The sequence below is a fragment of the Molossus molossus genome, unplaced genomic scaffold (genome assembly GCF_014108415.1).
Source record: "Molossus molossus isolate mMolMol1 unplaced genomic scaffold, mMolMol1.p scaffold_m16_p_3, whole genome shotgun sequence".
Lineage (NCBI taxonomy): Eukaryota > Metazoa > Chordata > Mammalia > Chiroptera > Molossidae > Molossus > Molossus molossus.
This window is the reverse complement of record NW_023425366.1, coordinates 65,598,345-65,614,261: the sequence shown is the minus strand read 5'-3', so window position 1 is coordinate 65,614,261 and position 15,917 is coordinate 65,598,345. Positions and strand designations below refer to the sequence as shown.

General features: G+C 40.0%; 2 protein-coding genes across 23 annotated transcripts in view; both read left to right on the top strand.

The window, feature by feature from the left end:
• The window catches only part of FAM172A (family with sequence similarity 172 member A), a 419,901-nt gene that overhangs the window by 291,186 nt on the left and 112,798 nt on the right, over window positions 1-15,917 (top strand). Inside the window, exon 12 of one of the 22 annotated variants that reach the window (XM_036280338.1) lies at window positions 2,004-2,080. The exons of the other annotated variants lie outside the window; for them this stretch is intronic. Coding sequence (XP_036136231.1) covers window positions 2,004-2,065 — 62 coding nt within the window. The 3' untranslated portion in view covers window positions 2,066-2,080. Of the gene's footprint in view, window positions 1-2,003; window positions 2,081-15,917 lie in introns of those variants that run through there. 22 annotated transcript variants of the gene reach the window in all.
• POU5F2 (POU domain class 5, transcription factor 2) lies at window positions 9,095-10,316 on the top strand. The gene has a single exon (XM_036280349.1). It carries the CDS (start codon window positions 9,095-9,097, stop codon window positions 10,109-10,111), a length of 1,017 nt encoding a protein of 338 aa, XP_036136242.1. The 3' UTR covers window positions 10,112-10,316.

The following is a 15,917-nucleotide window of genomic DNA, read 5'->3' as shown; positions in this document are numbered from 1 at the left end:
TTTTCAGAGAAATTGCATTGCTTTCTAGAAGTGATTTAGAACATCTAAAATAAATATTTTGGCACGAAGTGAAATTTCAAAATGAACATTAGGCATCATAGATAGGCCAAATACGTTCTATTTATAAAATCCCAGGATGTGCCCAGCCGATGTGGTTCAGTGGATTGAGCGTCATCCCATGGACTTGAGAGATCCTAGTTTGATTCCCAGTTAGGGTACATTCCTGGGTTTCAGGTTCAATCCCCAGTAGGGGACATGCAGGAAGCAGCCAATCCATGTTTCTCTCTCACTTTGATGTTTCTATCACTCTCTCCCTTCCTCTCTCTCTAAGAAATCAATAAAATCTTAATTTAAATAAATAATAAATAAAAATAAAATAGTCCCTGGCATATAGTTAGGACTCAAAATACAGGTGGTCCTCACTTTGCCTGGTTCCAATATATACCAGTTTCAGTTACCATAGTTTAGTTAAATAACACCAACTACTCCCCTGCTCTGGAAAAAAAAGTTCAAATTTCAGTTACCACAATATATTAACTGAGAATGATTATATTAAGTACAAATTCCTATCTAAACAACAGGTGCACATTATGATCAGCAGCCAATCATAGCACTTCTTTCAGGATCTGTCACTGACTTATTGCTGTACATCTGACATTCAGTTTACACACAGATAGCACTAGCTTACATTTTACCAAATGGATGATCAAAAGAGAGACTTGGCCAGCAAAGATTAACATGCAGGAAAGAGATGAAACGTTGCAATTGGAAAGTATTTGTGACGAAAAAGATGATGTCCAAGATGAAGTGACGCTAGCAAAAAACAACAACAACAACAAAAAATATTTCCCATCAAATGAACTCAGAGATATTTTATGACATGAAAAGTGCAAAGGATAAAATGTTGGAAGCTGATCCGAACTTAGGAGTATAACAATTTGCCAAGGCACAGAAAAGATTTGCTTGAACCGTATCATAAGGTATATAATAAGAAGGCAATCACTATTTAAACTATTCTTAGTAAGTATTTATAAAGAAATAAAGTATCTTAATTCTCATTGTTTCTAAGTTTTAAAATGCAGTGTACTAGTTATTTTTATTCTTTTTTTATTTTCCTATTTATTTTTACCTGACAATAACAGAATTTTAATGTTTTGACCATAATAGTTGAAGATAACAAAACAACTATAGTTTTTCTCATTGATTACTATTATTTATAGGGTTTCAGCTTGCATGGTCATTTTATAGCCTACACCACCGTACAAAGTAATTGCACAGTAGTTATTTTATCCAACCAGTTGAGTACTACTATATAGTTTTAGATAAATTATTTGTTACTTTTCAGTATTTGAGAAAAGCTTCCTCTCATTTCTCTCCTGGTTTTGTCTTTGTATTTTATAGGTTATCTAAGTCCTGATTCTAGTCATGTCTCATTATAGGGTAACTGTCAGAGCCTCCATATATATATTTATCTTCTACAGAAGTACAGTACTTAAACTTCTCAGTTTTTCTACTTAGTATTCTACCTTATTTCTTCATTCTCCTAAACCTATTTAAATTCAGCACTGACTTTTTCTTTCACTCTTCTTCCTGTTATTGTCCCAATCTTCCCTCCTCTCCCTGAATTCTATCAGTTCTTTAACCTGCCTTTCAAAATGACACCTGCCCTAGAACATATCCTTATGAGAAACCTCTTGAAGCTCACTGGCTTCTTTCTTATATTTCATGTACATTTATATCAATCTTAAAAGACAAATGGTTTTAAACTAATACAAGACATTCTATGTAAGCAAAATGTCAAATTCTAGCTGGAAGTTGACCATGTTAACACTTGCCAATGATGCCATGATAAACAACAAAATAGAAATTAAAAATAAATGCTGAACATTTTCACTTTTATACCCTTTGTACTTCTTGAATTGTGACTGTATAGTTAAATATTTAGAAAGTAGTGGGTAGAACCTACATTAAATAAATAATGATAACTGAAATCTTGCTTTCAGTCTTCCATTCACAACTGGTGGCTGTAATTGCCTCCTGCAGTTCTGAGGCTTTGAGAAGATGAAGCCTTCATCTGTCCGATGGTATCTGCACACACGCAGGATGAAGCGCAGGCTACTGGAGCTACAGTGCACTCTAGACAAATACATGTGGATTTGGACATGAGTGTTGCTTAAAGAAGAGGCTGATAGCCTGGTTGGATGTCTTTAGGACCTTGGGAATCATAGTGGTGTGACTTTGAAAGAGAATTCAGTTTTATAAGCTGACTTACAACTTCATTGTCTGAAGCCAATGGCTTTGTTAGGTTTAAAATGCTAAAAGGAGTTTTTTAATCTACATATTTAGATGAAGTTACTGTACTGGAACTTAGCATTTTAAGTCTGGTACTGCCTTTTGAATTTTCCATGGTCATTACTGCATGTCATGTTATCAAATATGCTTTTTGTTTCTTTGTTTTTCAAAAAAAATACTAGTGTCTCTGTTTCGCTTGCATCAGTTCACAGTTTCTTAAAGAAATGCCAGGGAACTTCACAGAGGCCCCAAACTTATGATGGTAGTGGCACCAAAATCAATTTATTGTAATCTCATTAACAACAATTAATTCTCACAGCACCTAAAAGAGTTACCTCCTGTGTACAGAAATTTTAGTCTACTTCCATTATACTTCTCTGAGCCCATACTACATCCTGAATTGCTGGTTTCATTAGTCATAAGCTTTCAGTTCTGTGCAGTATATTATACTGTGCAGTATAATGGAACATTTTTCACATTGAGCAAGTTGTGTACCTGCTGCTCTACAGTGTAAGCGGAGTGCAGACTTGAATATAGAAGACAGAGTGCACCCCGACTAGAGTGTTCAGTGCAAGAACATCCTTAAAGCTTTTCTTCTGAATCAAGGACAAACTCAGCTAAAAAGTTTCTTTAAATCCTGCTCGGCATAACAAGAACCTTTAAACTTTTATCTATCTGTGACCATCTATGAATATACCTGACTCATCACCATAGTGCCTTTCAACCCATCCCTACTCAGCTCAACTGCTCTTCCTGCTTTATACAGATATTTGAAATTCTTTAAGGCTCCTGGTGAAGGCCACAGGGCTTTTATACTTAATATTATTTCATAGCACCTGAAGTTCATAGCTCACAAATATTGCAGATTTATGAAATAAAAGGGGAGGATTTTTTTCTGTGTACTCTAAATCTCTTCATAGTCTGACTGTGGTTATGTCACATCTGGGTCATGAACTTTGATTTCAGAGCAGCAATTATATCACAGCAGAGTAATTTTTTAAATATATAGCAACACGAATATTTTTTATTGTTGAAAGTATTACAGATGTCTCTCTTTTTTCCCCATTGGCCTCCTCCTTCCCACTCCACTCCCCTCCTGCCTTCCCTAACCTAATGTCCATGTCGATGGTTGTGCATATATCCATATAAGTTCTTTGGTTTATCTCTCCCCCTCCCCCCCAATTCCTCTGAGGTTCCTTACTTCCACGATTCTGAATCTCTTTTGGTCGACAGTTTATTTTGTTCCTTATGTTCCACAAATAAGTGAGATCATGTGGTACTTGTCTTTCTCTGACTGGCTTATTTCACTTACATAAAACTCTCCTGGTCAACAAAAATATTTTTTAAAATCCCTCATAGTCTTAATCTTAAATTAAGGAAATTCTACATTGGCGACACTACTACATTTTAGTTTTTCTCTATATTTTGTAAGAGTAAAAGCACCTCATATTACTGATGTTCACAAATAGCTGTCCTTTTTACCCTTGCTCTTGTCCTCTGTTACCACCTCTGCAGAATGGTGCTATTGTTATTTATCTTGTGCATTATTTCATAAAATAAATGATTCTATTTAGTGACTACACTGACTTGATTAACACTTTCTATGCTATTATAACTTTAATGTTCTTATTGTATGTACTTTACCTTCAGGTATCAGTTTTTCTTAACTGCATAACATATCTTTGATATCTCACTTTGTCTTACACTGTTTTCTACCTAAAAATCCACACAAAGGATTGATAGCTTAATTACTTCAGTTGTTTTGAGGTAGCTTTAGTGAACTAAATTGTAATGTGTAGTGGTAACTTTCTCACGAAGGGATGGAATGTGTCTCTCCTTACTGTATTCAGCTGCCAGTGTTACCGAATTCCTGACTTTGTTTCTGAGACCCAGAGCAGGACCTCCCAGTGACTGCTCTCTGGATCTTGTCTCCTGCCTTTACCTGTTTTTTGCTCCTTGACTAATATCGGTCTTAAGGATCCACATACTGTTTGGGTGATGATGCCTTTATGTCCTGATGCCTGGTCAGGGCTCAGTTACTAGGACCTCTGCAAGTGGGGGAATCTGTAAAATTACCACCATCTCCTCTGCCTCGTCCTCTCTGACTTTTATATCATTATTAGATCTGGTCTGCTCTGTTGAGTTAATCACATTTAAGAAGTTGGACTCTTTTGGTTGTGTGTGTGTGCGCGCACTTGTGCGTTTTGTTTGGAGACTACTAGAGAAATGAAACTTACAGAGCATGAGCAGCTCTGGGAGAGATGAATTTGGAGAAATGAGGAAGCAAGGATTACCTTCCAATCCAATGAGATAATTGATCAACATAGTGGAGTAAGTCAAAGCCAGATCTCCCTCACATCCAGGTGTTTTATGCACCTATTGTGCTAAGAGCGCTTAGGATAGCATGTGCATTAGCACATGTTTTTGGCACATAAGTGCAGAATAAATTATATCAATAATATCCACTTGGGAGGTTCAATATCTCCTGGGTAGAGAGCTAAGACATGAAACTACAGCTAACTATTCTAGCCTGTTAACCGGGAATTCCCTGGGAATTCCCTTTTTACTGTATGCAAAGCTTGACGTATTTATACCTCCCGCTTGGTTAACAGGCTAGGCAGCCAGTGTATCACAGTGGAAAGGCAGTAAGTTGAGGGGAAGAATATTGCAGTGGTCCTAAGAGTATGGGCAGAGCTTTCCAAAGAGATAAGAGTTGGAGCAAGACCTAAAAGGGTGTTTGTTATTAACCTTGCCTCCACTGTTTCCTGCTTCTTAACCATTAGTGGATCTTGGCTGTTGGTTTTGCCATCGTAGAATAAAGAATACATAGGGAGAGCCTAATAATGTGCGTTTCTACCTCCAAGTTAACTTCCCTTAATTCCAGGGTCCTAGTAATCGAAAACTGTTAACTTCTCTCTGCAAGTGTAGCTGTCTGCTCTCCTGACAGTTTCTTTACTTTCCATTTAGATTATAAATATACAGGGCCTGGGACCGTGTGTTTTTTATCCTTACTTCATAATTCCCTATGGATAAGACTAGCCTGGTTCTTACATCGTAATCTAATCACTTACTAAGAGGTCTCTGTATTTGCTGAAGGTGATGGATTAGCCTTTCAAGCACTACAGCCCATTCAGTACTGGTTGTCTGGGGCATCCCCATCACCTGCCTTTTTCTGAACTCTATTTCTGTTCTAACCAAATGTGCTCCTGCTTTTTTTCCCTGATCACCCCATTTCCATAGCCCATTAAATTTACTTTTAAGGAGATGTCAAACTTCCCTTAAGAATATGGGCTTTCTTTGTGACAGCACATATGCATAAACCGGCAGATAGGCACCTTGGCAGATGAGATCTGACCAAGTAGAGAGAAAACTTTCCTCGAGAGTGCCCAAGTGAATTTTAAAACACTTCAAGTTTATATAGCCTTATTTTAAAAATTATTAAGTATTTTTAGCTACTAAGTTTCAACTTGGTTAATATAATAAGCTTTCCTCAAATTCAGATGAACTTTTGTCCAATTCACTAAAAGCATTTTTAGTCAACTATTGCATTGGGACAACTAATGAACCTTTCCTCTGTGGTTCCTTTTTGCAAATGGGCTGGTTTCAATATGTGGGCTGTAATTTATGTAATTGCCCTCTTTTATTCCTCTTTGTGATCTACCTTTAATTCTGTTCATTCTGGTTGCTTTGTAAGTTTGAAAAAAATAGCATGTAGGTAGACCTGGAAAGAGTAGATATAGCAAAATTATTCTTAGGCCAAAATTTTGTATATTGTAAATTACTTTTTATAGACTGCCATCTTGAAACCTATCTCAAAGCAATATGGAAGTGTTTTCACCATTAATGCTGCATAGACTCATTTATTTAACATTAAACAAATACTGGCTTCCCCTCTGTGTAGATGTAGTTGCAGGTGCTGAGCAGTTCGCAGTGAACCAGACAAGGACCCTGCTCTTGGCCAGCATGCAGTCTGGCTGGAGATGCAGACAACAAACAAAGCACCAGATACACAGCCTGTAGAGATAGCAGTTGATTCCCCAACCCTTTTCCCTGTACCAGTGCTTCACAGCCTTGTTACCTGTACTGTTGTCGAATTTAGTCTCATGGTGCTACACTCCCCATCTGGTAAGAGGTATTTAATGGCCATATTCTAATACAGGAGAGAAAGAATGGGAGAGTCAAGTTCCTCATGGTTAAACTGGGGCTCAGTGTGCTTTACTCTCAGAATTATAAAGATGAGAACTCATTCAGCAAACACTTATTGGACAGTGTATCAGTCAGAGTTCTCTTATGTTCCAGGCTTTATAACACCTGTGTGCATGCCCTTAAGTACTTCACACTCTAGATGGAAAGATAGAGACATAAAGTAAATAATTGCAGGTAAATGTTATAATGAAAACACACGTCAAGAACAAGGAAAGAACCACAAAAGCAGTAACTGACTACCTGGGGGAAGGCTTTACTCTAAAGTGACCTCTGAGCTGCATCTTAAAGGTGCCTGAAAATGCATCATGCTTCATGTATTCAAGAAATGTTTACTGAGCACTTCTGAGCTACACACAGTTGTTGGCGCCGTGGACAGAAGTGAACTACACAGAGTCCCTGCTCTCTTGGCAGCAAGAAACAGACAATAAACATAGAAACAAATAATTATATATTTGGTGGTAAAACTGCTAATCCAAAAAATAAAGGTTAATAAAGAGTGATAAGGGGTGCTGTTTTAAATAGTGTATCTAATGAGATGACATTAGAACAGAAGCCTGAATGACATGAGAGAATGAGACCAAGAAGCAGGGGGAAGCCATTTCAGACAGAAGGAACAGCATGAGTAAAGGCATGATAATCATGAAAAGCATGGCATCTTTAGTGCAAAGTGAGATAGTTGCACTGAGCATGTAGTAAGGTGGGGTGCAGGGAGTTGGGAGAGTGTGCTATTTGAGGCTGGAAAAGCATTGGAGGAGAGGGCGGGGAGGAAGGAGGGACCAAATGGTGAAAAGTCACGTGTTCATACTCAGGAGTTTCCGTGCTCACATTATTGATGGGAGGAGAAGGGACTAGATTTCAAAAAAAAAGTTAAGGGGAAAATGGTTAGATTTTTTTGTTTGGTCAGGTTTGGTCTGGTTTTTGGCAAATTACTCTTAACAGCAATATGCAAGATAAGTTGAAAGGAGGTGCAGAGGAAGCCAATTATAAGGTTATTATGATAATGCAAGTGAAACATAATGTGGCCTTAATTAAAACAGTAAGATGAGGCTAGAGAGAAGATGGTAGAGTTCAGATGTTTTAGAAGACCCAATTATGTAACATTTGATGCCCTATGAATTATGTATGGAAAAGGTCAAGGACCATTCCTAGGTTTAAGTTTGGGTGACTGAGTGGGTGATAATGCCATTAACCAGCTCAGGGAGGCCTGGAGGGAAGGCAGGTGTACAAGTGCAGATAGTGAATTTGATTTGGGGCAGTAGAAAATACAGAACTGGAAATTAAAAGTTGAGACTGAAATACAGATTTGGCTGTTACCAGCATTTCATGGAAATTTAAAAAGGAAAAGGAGCAGAAAGAGGAGTCAACATTGTCAGATACTGCACAGAAGTTTAATAGGAGGAGGTTTTTTTAAAGCCATCGGATTTGACAGTTAGAACGTCACCAGTGACTTCAAGAAAACCAATTTCAGTAGACGTGGGTGAGGCAGAGCCACATCATGGTTGAATTGGTGAGTGAAGGGCTGAGAAGCTGGGATTGTCCTGCCAAGGTCACTGTCTTCTCCACTTTTCCAAAGCTCCTCCTTGGAAGCTTTGAACCTGAGGTCAGATCTTTTCTTCCCCTGCTTCCTTGGCTTTCTCCACCAAGGCCTGGGACTCCATGCCTGAGCTGAGGATGCTGTGGACAGAAAAGTATTCTAAGATTTTGGGGTTTCTGATGTAAGAGGAGCCATGATTAGGGGAGCCTGATGTTGGTGAGTCAAATATGACAGGGAGCACCCTCAGGAGGAAAGAGCAGGTCAGACTGTCCAAAGACCTGCCTCCAGTGGGGGAGAAAGATGAAACATATAAGTCTCTATTATAGGCAGAAATTCTGAACTTGGAAGCTGAACTAGAATGAGGAGCAAAGGACTTCAAGGGCTGGTGGGAGAAACTAGGCCCCAGTGAAAGAATGGAATCTGGCCAAGTGTGGGGGTGAGGGGTAGAGTCTGACAGCAAATTAAGGTTAACTAGAAATCTCGGCAGCCATATTTAGGTTTCATAGGGGATAGGGATTTCAGGTCTACAAAGGAGAGACTATTGACTGTACTTGTGACCATAAAGAGAGCCGTGAGGGAACAGTTAATGAACTGAAGTGCAGTCCCAGTTTAAATACCTGGCATATGGATGTTAACAAATATTTGTGACGCCAAAGGGGTCCTTCAGATTATGTGGAGGAAAGGAATTAGATGCCAGAGTTCTGAAGACCTGTCAGTAAATACCTAGGTTCCCTTCTAGGACAGGATGGAGGCAGTGCCTAAGGGATCCCAGACAGCTTGGAGGTAGAAAGCCCAAGAGGGAGACTTCACCTTGGAGGGAGTTGGAAGCCACAAGTTCAGGGTAGAGGGCCCACCCCTTTAACCCTGGAGACCCAAAGAATTAACCAGTGGGTTTACCAGATTTTCCCAGTGCTGCACATACCCCTGGCCTGTTTCTCTTGCCTGCACTGCCATCTATGCCCTCTGGGGGGCGCGGCTCGAGGGCGAGGCAGGTGGCTGTTCTGAAGCCTCGAGAGCCATCAGTTCCTACCAGAATTCCTGCCTGGGGTGCGGTTTTACCCCATGGCGGGACACAAGCCCTCAAACCAGACCCTTCAGCCAGTTAGTGGTGGGAGCGGACCCAGAGGGCCAATGCCGATGGGTTTTGACACTACTGTTTGGTTGAGTGGCCAGGCAGCCCCTGGCAGCCTGATGGTCCGGCCAGGGATCCAGATAGGGGTTAGCCCGGGCCCTGAGGTGTGGGAGGTGCCCCTGAGTCCCCCACCATACACGTTTCGGGGCAGGATGGTGCTGTATGAGCCCAGGGTAGGAGCTGGCGAGGCGGGGACCTGGTTCCAGAGCCCCTCGGAAGGCACCTTCCACAGGCCCTGCAACGTCCTGCGGTGCATCCCGAGGCTGGCACTGCCCGAGGATGTCTCAGCCGTAGAAAAAGAGATGGAGCAGCTAGCCAAGGAGCTGAGACAGAGGAGAATGAGCCTTGGGTACTCGCAGGCCGACGTGGGGTTCGCTGTGGGCGCTCTTTTTGGAAAGGTGCTTAGCCAGACCACCATCTGCCGCTTCGAGGCTCAGCAGCTCAGCCTCGCCAACATGTGGAAGCTGCAACCACTACTGAAAATGTGGCTGGAGGAAGTGGACGCCAAGAACCTTCTGGGGTTATGCAGAATGGAGATGATCCTGCAGCAGGCTCAGAAGTGGAGACGGGCAAGCAGGGAAAGACGCATCGGAAACAACCTGGAGCAATTCTTCCTGCAGTATCCAAAGCCCACGCCCCAGCAAATGAGCCGCATCGCTGGACAGCTCCGGCTGCGGAAGGACCTGGTCCAAGTTTGGTTCTATAACCGGAGCAAGAGGGGGAATCTGCCAGCTAATTATTTCTCCTCACCGGAGGTGGGGGTTGCCAGGCCTCCTTTCCCAGGGGGAACGGTGTGCTTTCCCCCAGCATCAGGGCTCCAGTTTGGTCCCCCCAACTATGGAGGACCTTACTTTACACCCTTGTACTCCTCAGCCTCTTTCCCTGAGGGAGGAACCCTGCTCTCTGTCCCGGGCACCACTCGGGGGCTCCCCAGACTTTCCAACTGAGGGACCTGCCCTTCTGGGGAGAACCAAGCTGGGAAAACGGATCCAGGGCATTCATGTCAGGGCTTTTAGCATTAAATTCTCCATTCACTGTCTAAACAAGTTAAGAATACACATGTACGGGGTGGGGTGATAGAGTGGGAGTAATTTTTAAAAACCAAGGAAGGGAAATTGAAGTTTATTGCTGCTTTGTGTTTTTCCTTTTGTTTTAACCTACCATTGGTTTTAAAGTACATTATAATACATAGATGCTTTTGGATACTTTGTTTCTTTTTTTATTAACTGAAAATTAATTGTGTCTCTTATTCATTGTACTTATCAGTAAACATAGGGTTTAGTTTTTATAAGCACGATATTGAGTGAAAAATACAAGTCACAGAAAACTTGCAATATAGCATTTTTTTTTTTTTTCAAGCAGAACTTCATGTAAACCCAAAAGCAAAGTCCAGAATATTAGTTATCTTCAGGGGAAGGTTTGAGAATGGAATAGGAGTACACAGGACCTACCTGGAGTCCTTACGGAAACATGTAGGTTTTCTTGTTCTCCCCTTCTTGAAACATGTTTTTTTCCTGATTCACCATTTTATTTAGAATGCCCCGGCTTTAAGTGAGGTTCTCAGTTCAACTCTCCACCTTAGGTAGTTCGACAGGTTTATCTCCTATCCTGCCACAGTCATCGTATTTAAACCCCTTTGTTACTGAGGTTGGCTAACTGTACAGCAGTAGCTCAGCTCTGGCTTACTTCTCTGCTTTTCAGCTCCATTTGGTTTATTCCCTGGGAATTTCCCTTACCTTCTTTTGAGCTCATAGGCTTTTTAGAGTACATTTGTGATAGTCGATCCAACATTCCCTGGTGGTTTTTATGATAGTAAACCTTAAGTTGCTTTTCAACTCTCTTCTATGACATTGGTTTCTCCAGCTTTCTACCTCTACACCAATCTGTTTTGGTCATCATATGCAAAAAAATACCATTCAGCCTCTGTGTTTTCACATCTGGTGCCATATCCCTGCATGTGATGTTTATTGTTTTATAATTTATCTGTCACTATATATTATACCTGAGATTGGGTGTTCTTTTTGCTTACTAATCTTGTCAATTTTTCCTTTCTCTACATGGTCTTACAAAGAAGTCATCTATAGGTATTTTCAAAGAACAAGCTTTTTTATTACTTTACTTTTTTCTAGTTTCTTCTGATTTCTTTTAGTGTATATATTTTTTCTTGTTCTTGGTGTCTGAAGAAAGAGCACTGATAATACACATAGAAATGGAGCTAAACTTAAATTTCTTGGCCTTAAATTTAATAGGCGGCGAATCACTTACTCTTGAACTATCCTACTAAACATCACACAGCACCAACCCCATTCCTTTCTTTTCCTACACAGCCCTTCTGGAAAGCATGGAAGGGAGATGTTTCTGTAGAGGGTGAGGCAGTGCTTATTGCCAGGATGAAAGGTTGTGATTGTGCTATGAACATTCAGCTCCTCAAGCTGCTAGGAGGCTGTAACCCTGGCTGCTGCCTGAATTCTGCAGCCGGTGTGGACTTGGAGGAATGGTAACGGCCCTTGGAGTCAGGGAGCCGCCTCCAGGGTCTGCTTCAGCACCCGCACAGCTGCATTGTCCACACCGCTGCTGCACTGCTGCTTGGGTGAGTGCTGGTGCGTGCTGCTGGCTAGCCTGCACCCACTCCAAAGTGAGGTTTCCTATCACTGCTACTCTTGGCTGTGAATGAGAAAAGGCTAGACCTTGGGGGAAACCCTGATATTTTAAAAATTTCAGACTCTTCAGAGGTCTAATTAAGATTGGTAATAAGATCTCTCAAAACTGAGAAGAAGCCACCCTTAGAGTTGGAAAAAAACCAAGTGCGATGTCAGTGGTTAACACTGTCAAATGTATAGAGATCAAGTAACGTAAGAAATGTAATTTCATGAACAACAGTGCCACTGGTACATTGAGTGACAATAATTTCAGTAGAGTCATTGGTAGAGGCGCAGATGCCAAACATCAGTCCAAAGTCTTCATATTTGCCAGAATGTCCTCTACCTCAATTAAAAGCATAAATTTCAACCACTTACTTGCTAGGATCTTCACTATCGCTCTGAAAATGTTTGTCAAATGTTTGTTTTATCTTGTTTTCCTTCAACAAGGCAGGTAGTAGTCTCAACCTGAAGACACCAAACCCCGTTAGAGTATAAGCAGAATAGTGTCTGTACAACCTAAGTTCATTTTCTTTAAAGATGGTGATGATAGCCTTCATCACATTGTCAGAAGTTACCATGACTCTTGTAGGTCTGCAGTTTCAGTATTTACGAAACACCTTCCCCTTGGCCACTTTACTTTCAAGAGTTTTTTCTTGAACAATACCTGTCTAATAAGTCATTCCTAGTGTTCTAAATTGTCTGGATACCTTTAGCTCAGCATACTCTAAAGGCCCTAAATCACTATTTTATGTAAGCCTTTCAAATTCAGACTAAATACTGCATTGTGTATTAATAAATGCCTTACTTGTTCTTATACTTTTATAAATTCTTGGCACTTTAATTAGATTCCTATCATAAAGAGCAATTTCTCCTTTTTCTAGAAGATAAAAAACTGTTGTCTAAAAAACCTTGAGGTTGTAGGATATCCTCCCTTATTCCAAAACACTATCTTGCTCTTGAATTACCATCTGTTTTTTATAATTTCATTTTTTGAAATATGTATACTATACATCTTTGTTTATTATACTAAGACTATGTTATAGGAATTTATTTTTCAGAATAGCCATTTTTGTTTAAGGCTTTCTTCTAGAAGTAGTCCTGCTTACTAAACACTATGTATCAGTTTCCTTGGCAGAATATATTCATGATGAATTCTTCTTAGGGTGCAAAATTGTATTACCCATGTGGAACAGTGTTTTTAAAGTGAAAACTACAATGCCATTCCAATAAAATCCTAGTGGAAGGTGGAAGTGTTACTTGACAAAGTGATTCTAAACTGAAAGAATAAAACTTAGGGAAATACAGACAGATACAGACAACAGTGTGGTGATTGCCGGAGGGAAAGGGGCATGGAGCAGGTGGAAGAGGGCAAAGGGGGGATAAATAGTGACAGAAAGAGAATTGACTTTGGGTGGTGAGTACATGATGCAGTGCGCAGATGACGTGTTACAGAGTTGTGCACTTGAAACCTATATGGTTTTATTAACCAATGTCACCCCAATAAGTTCAATTTAAAAAATCCTACCTCCAAATAAGGTCACTTTCTGGGGTACTGGGCATTAGGACTTCAACATATGAATTTTTGTGGGGGAGCAATTTACCTCATAACACTAACCTAGTTAAAATTTAAACTAGTTTAAATTATTTGTTAATATATTCATTCAATAAATATTAATTGAGTACCCTATATAGCAGATGCTAAGGTGTAATGTTGACCAAAATCAGGTTCATCCGTTCCTCTCAAGGAACGTCAAGTATGGTGAAGCATCTACTTTAAACAAATAATCATGTGATTACAACTTGCAATAAATACTATGGGTTTTAGGTATTGGAGGTCTTAATTTAGATTTATATGTACAAGTCCTCCTGTTATAATATATAATCATTGCCTCTGATAACATCAATTGTTAACAAATGTTCTAAACCAGAGGGACCTGCAGAGGAAGTGTAGTCCCCTAGCCAAGGCATAGTTTGGAAGACAGGCATTTCTTGGTTTAAATTCCAGCTCAATAACCTGTATAATCACTGTTACTTTGAATGAGTTACTTCTTTCAGCTTGTTTTCTCATAAGTAAAATATGTCTAGCAATCCACAAGGTGAAAGAGTTGTTAAAAGGATAAAACTGGCCAATATAGAAAGAAACCCTTAGGACTTCCCTTTTAGATACTAGTTGCTTAGTAATTTTTCCTCTCCATTGTGTTTCCACTGTACCTTGTCTATGCTTTATTTATACCTCACAAATCACTCTTTACATCTCTAAAAACTTTCACATAGTAGGTGCTCAACAATTGATAGCCAGAACTGAACAAATGAAAGAACAGAAAAAGTAGTCTAAGTTGCTAGAAAACTTACTATCTGATATTGGGGAATGGTTTTTGGAATTATAGTAACTGGGGGACAATAATAAAGTCCTTTCCTTTAGCTGTCAAATGACAACTGTGTAAGGGAACATATGAAGGATTTAGATAAAGATTTTTGAAAACCCATGTAGCATTATATAATTGAAAGGAATGACCTCTGAAGTTGTTTCTAGCCTGTAATACTTGCATGGGTCTCCATAAAGAAGAACAAAACAGTGCACCACAGATGAATATGGAGGTACAGATTTAGGAAGGGAGGATAGAGAGTAGGGTGACTCTGGTCCTCATACTCTGACTTCCACTTAATCTTTCCTTTCTGTTCTCCTGCTGTGGTCTCAGTTGTCTCTCCCGAATGCAAACTCAATCCATCCTTTATTCAAACTGTTTCTTCACAGAGTGTCCAGACATGGTGGCTTTATGTCCCAAACCTACTATACCATATTAGTTTACTAGGGCTGCCATTACAAAGGACCCCAGATTGGGCAGCTTAAAGAATGGACTTTTGTCTCACAGTTCTGAAAACTCAAAGTTCAAGATCAAGGTATGGCCAGTGTTGGTTCTTTCTGAGAGCTGTGAGGGAAGGATCTGTTCCAAGCCTCTCTCCTTGTTTGTAAATGGCCATCTTCTTTCTATTGTTTCTTTACATTGTCTTCCCTCTCTCCATGTCTCTGTGTCCAGATTTCGCCCTTTTATAAGGACACCAGTCGTATTGGAGTAGGACCCACACTAAGATCTCACTTGAACTTGATTACCTATGTAAAAACCCTCTCTACAAATAGGTTACATTCCAAGGTACTGGGAGGTTAGGACTTAAACATATACTTTGGGGGAGTAAGGGAGACACAATTTAATCCATAAAACCTACCACTCCTGATATAAAGAAAATATCGTTGTATGTTGGGGGTTGGCAGGGTAAGGGTATAGGAAGGCAGAGAGACTTGTTTTTGTACAAAGGAGTCAACATATGTAAAGAAAGTGGTATGATCGAAAGGAAAGGACACTAGCCATCGAGTCAAACAGCCCCAGGTCTGCATCCTGTCTCAAGGCCACTCACATAGGTAATGTCACTACCTCAGGGTTCCCCCCCAGGACAGCTTCAAGAAAAATAACATTTCTTACCTCCCAACCAATAACTTTATGGACTGAAGAATTACAGTGGCTACTTATTCCTACTATTTTCAGAGTAGAACAATTGAACTCTTATCAATGAGATTGAGAGGCATTATCATAGGAAGAAAATGTTAGATATTTTGATGAAGATAATGATTCCTACTTTCCCCAGAAAAATTGATATGTAAACTGATTGAGAAAACCCTGTCACTTTCTGGTAAGCATTGTCAGCCACTAATTTCATCCAGCTAATGTAACCAGACAGTCAAGTGACTTGCCTTTAATTTATTGTGATTGTGTTATGTTTATGAAAAGCGGACCTGAAACAGCTAATAGCAAGTGCTTAGACATTTTTTGTTTTCATAAGTGGTTTTAAGAATATTGCTAAAACTAAGTAGACAGCAAGTATGTTTTCTTAGTATATGAAATGTAAATCATTTTTGGTAATAATGAGTCATTAAACGCATGCAAGTATTATGTGATTACCTCATTCCAGACATACTTTTATAGCACCAGTCTACTCACTAAATATGGATTACTTTGAATTTAAACTACAGCGAAGAGGTGGGAACAGACCCACCACACACAGATTTAGCATGTTGCTCTTTTCTGTCCTGAAAAGGCAGTCCCACCAACACCAC